At 46.4% G+C, this 3116-nt stretch overlaps 1 protein-coding gene across 1 annotated transcript; it reads left to right on the top strand.

Moving 5' to 3' along the window:
* The first annotated feature begins 336 nt into the window (after positions 1-336).
* Positions 337-2255, top strand: phox2bb (paired like homeobox 2Bb). Its single transcript, XM_035669675.1, has 3 exons — positions 337-577; positions 1217-1404; positions 1824-2255. The coding sequence occupies exons 1-3, from the start codon at positions 337-339 to the stop codon at positions 2253-2255; spliced, it is 861 nt and encodes a 286-aa protein (XP_035525568.1).
* The last annotated feature ends 861 nt before the right edge of the window (positions 2256-3116 follow it).

Below are 3116 nucleotides of genomic sequence, written 5' to 3'. Positions count from 1 at the left end.
GCCAAGTTTATTATGAGGACTATATGCTCTAGAGACCTCGGGCTAGGCGGCTCTTAGGGGGCTTTTCATAAAACAGGGCTAGGTTCCTATAAAGGAGGCCAGTTTTGGAGCAGGCGCTGAGCAGTGAACATCTACCCACCGTCCAGCCTCCTTCCAACCAGTTCAAACCAAACAAGTCATCTTTCCCCCCAAACTCAGACCGCGCGTCCTCCTCATTTTTGTTTTTATAATTATTTTTTTTTTACTTTCCAACCCAATTTTTTGGGGGTAGTTTTTGTTGTTTTGACCTTTTTTTCCCGGGAAGTGCAGCTTTCTATCTCCACCGAGCCTTCTCAAATGTATAAAATGGAGTATTCTTACCTAAATTCCTCTGCCTACGAGTCATGTATGGCCGGGATGGACACTTCGAGCTTGGCATCGGCCTATGCGGACTTCAGTTCGTGCAGTCAAGCCAGTGGGTTTCAGTACAATCCCATCAGGACCACTTTCGGGGCCACCTCCGGCTGCCCGTCCCTCACGCCGGGGTCCTGCAGCCTGGGGACCCTGCGGGACCACCAGAGCAGCCCGTACGCCGCAGGTAAGCAGCGGATCCGGAGCCTCAACCCGGCGTATTATAGGACGTCTTGATTGCATTTGAAAATGGAAATGTGTTTAGTATTTACCAAACGAAATTTGCTTACACAAATGAAAGAATTTATCACGTTAGAAGCGATTGCAGGCAAGCGGTAATTCGGTTACGGGGTTATACTATCCCAGTCACACCCAAAACCGCCAACAGAATTATCTTAAGCTGCCAAAATGATAGGCATAATTTATTTACTTTGCGATGAGACATAAAGCTTCGAAAATAATTAGATAACCAAAGACTAAAGCTCATTATTGACACCGAATTGGAGTTACAGTAGCAACGAGCGGGGCGGATGGGAACATTATGACAAGTTTTCAAACTTAAGCCTCAATCTGAGGAGCAACAATTAGTTTAACATTACAATTAACCGCATCACAGGTCAGCAGCGTTATCAATTCAGAAGTAATTCACAGGTAATCAAAGGCATAATACAATTGGAAGCTTTCGCGCAGCATCCTTAACCGGATTTTATACAAAATATCGAATTTGAGTTTACTTTCATTTGACAGCACCACAATCACACACACTTACATCTGCACAGATAAGACTACTGCACGTCTGACGGTGACATTTTTATTTCGTTTACAGTTCCCTACAAACTCTTCACGGACCACGGCGGACTGAACGAGAAGCGAAAGCAGAGGCGCATCCGCACCACGTTCACCAGCGCCCAGCTGAAGGAGCTGGAGCGGGTTTTCGCTGAAACGCACTACCCGGATATCTACACCAGAGAGGAGCTGGCACTCAAAATCGATCTGACTGAAGCCAGAGTGCAGGTACACAGCCAGCAGCTCCCCAACACACGCCAACCTGCTCCCTTTACGCACGATTACACACAATTACGCACAGGTGGATTTATGATGCAGATAAGAAACATTTAAACACTCTGAGTCTAATCACTCATTTTTTATAGATTTTGGTAAAATAAATCCTTCACTGGTTTGACACGACGAACTACTGGCCTCTGGCTCCATCTAGCACCCTCTTATGCATTAATGCGCCAAATAAAGAGACGGTGTTTGTCATTAGGGACGCAATCATAAGCAGATTTATTTAGGGTTAATTCACCTCAAAGGTGCTAAAGAGCCTTGTGTGTGTGTGAGAGATAATACCAGTTTAAGATGACCAGTGATTGATTTTTTGGCACAAAACAAACATTCATGTTGGTTTAACTTTTGAACTCGGTTTATTTCAGGTGTGGTTCCAAAACCGGCGTGCCAAGTTCCGCAAGCAAGAGCGGGCAGCTGCAGCGGCCGCAGCGGCTGCTAAGTCCAATTCCGGAAAGAAGTCCGACTCCAGAGACGAAGACAGCAAAGACACCAAATCTACCGACCCCGACAGCACAGGAGGACCGGGCCCGAATCCCGTGCCCACCTCCAACTGCGGCGGACCGAGCCCCACCGGAGGCCAGGTCAACACCACCGGGAACGGACAGGTGGTGGACCAGGTGAAGACCTCCGTGTCCACCGGTATGGGGGTGACAGCACCGAGCCAAGGCTGGGCCACCGCCCCGGGGACCATCACCTCTATCCCGGACTCATTGGGCGGGCCGTTCGCCAGCGTACTGTCGTCTTTGCAAAGACAGAACGGAGCCAAAGCTACATTAGTAAAGACCAGCATGTTCTAATGCAGCTTCACAGCGGGAGGAGAAAAACAGTGTCCTCACCCTCCGGAGACTGAAAAGCAATTGCCCGAGACAGACTTAAGGACAATAAAAAGCAGTTAAAAAGAAGATGACAACTCTCTTATTTTATTTTTATGCCTTGCGCCGTTTCTTGTGACACTTTTGCTGTAAAAATATCCATCTTGACAAGTCGTATTGTCTTATAACAACAACGTTTTTTTTTTTCTTAAAACAAGTGCAAGTTGGGTGAAATGTTTCCAGTCATGTTTAAAGACTGATTTACTGTACTAATAACAACCCTGCTGAGATTATCCACGCATACATTCAGAACAAAAATCTCATCCCAAAGCAACACAGCTCCTCTTGTTTTAAGAAGAAAAGAAAAAGCCCCGACACATTTAAGACTGAACTCTGGATGAAGGGACTTGTTAAGATGAACATTTTTCTTTGGCCAAATTTATGAGCAAACACAGACGCCTGCGCACTGGGAACAGCGTCGTGCCATCAGTGAGCGGAGGAGCCTCGTTCTGCCCATTTACATGTCAGAGTTCAACAGCTGCTTTGTTTGGTAGAGAGACGTTTAGTATCCGTGACTGAGGATGCTCTCTCTCTCTTTCTCTCTGACACCACGAACCTCCACCGAGCGCGCTGACGCTTTTTGCTTTTCTGTTCCTTGGTAGACACACACTCCGCTGCTCTTACAGCTGTGTTTGTTGTTTCCAGGGCTGCTGAGAGTTTAGTTTCTTTAAATTATCGATATAAACACAATTATTTCCTCGAGAGAAAAATAAGGCACAAACTACTGCAATGTTCACCTCCGACAGGAAATCTGTATGTTTTGTGTGTCTTTCTACGGCAGTGTTT

Source organism: Morone saxatilis, unplaced genomic scaffold (genome assembly GCF_004916995.1).
Source record: "Morone saxatilis isolate NCDOM2014 unplaced genomic scaffold, NCSU_SB_2.0 Contig22, whole genome shotgun sequence".
NCBI lineage: Eukaryota > Metazoa > Chordata > Actinopteri > Moronidae > Morone > Morone saxatilis.
This window is presented reverse-complemented; position numbering and strand designations above follow the sequence as displayed.

Excerpts from the sequence above, each read along its gene's own strand:
- phox2bb (XM_035669675.1), top strand. The coding sequence starts at position 337 with ATGTATAAAATGGAGTATTCTTACCTAAATTCCTCTGCCTACGAGTCA. Across the intron at positions 578-1,216 it reads GAGCAGCCCGTACGCCGCAG|TTCCCTACAAACTCTTCACG; the intron begins GTAAGCAGCGGA and ends TTTCGTTTACAG. Across the intron at positions 1,405-1,823 it reads TGACTGAAGCCAGAGTGCAG|GTGTGGTTCCAAAACCGGCG; the intron begins GTACACAGCCAG and ends GGTTTATTTCAG.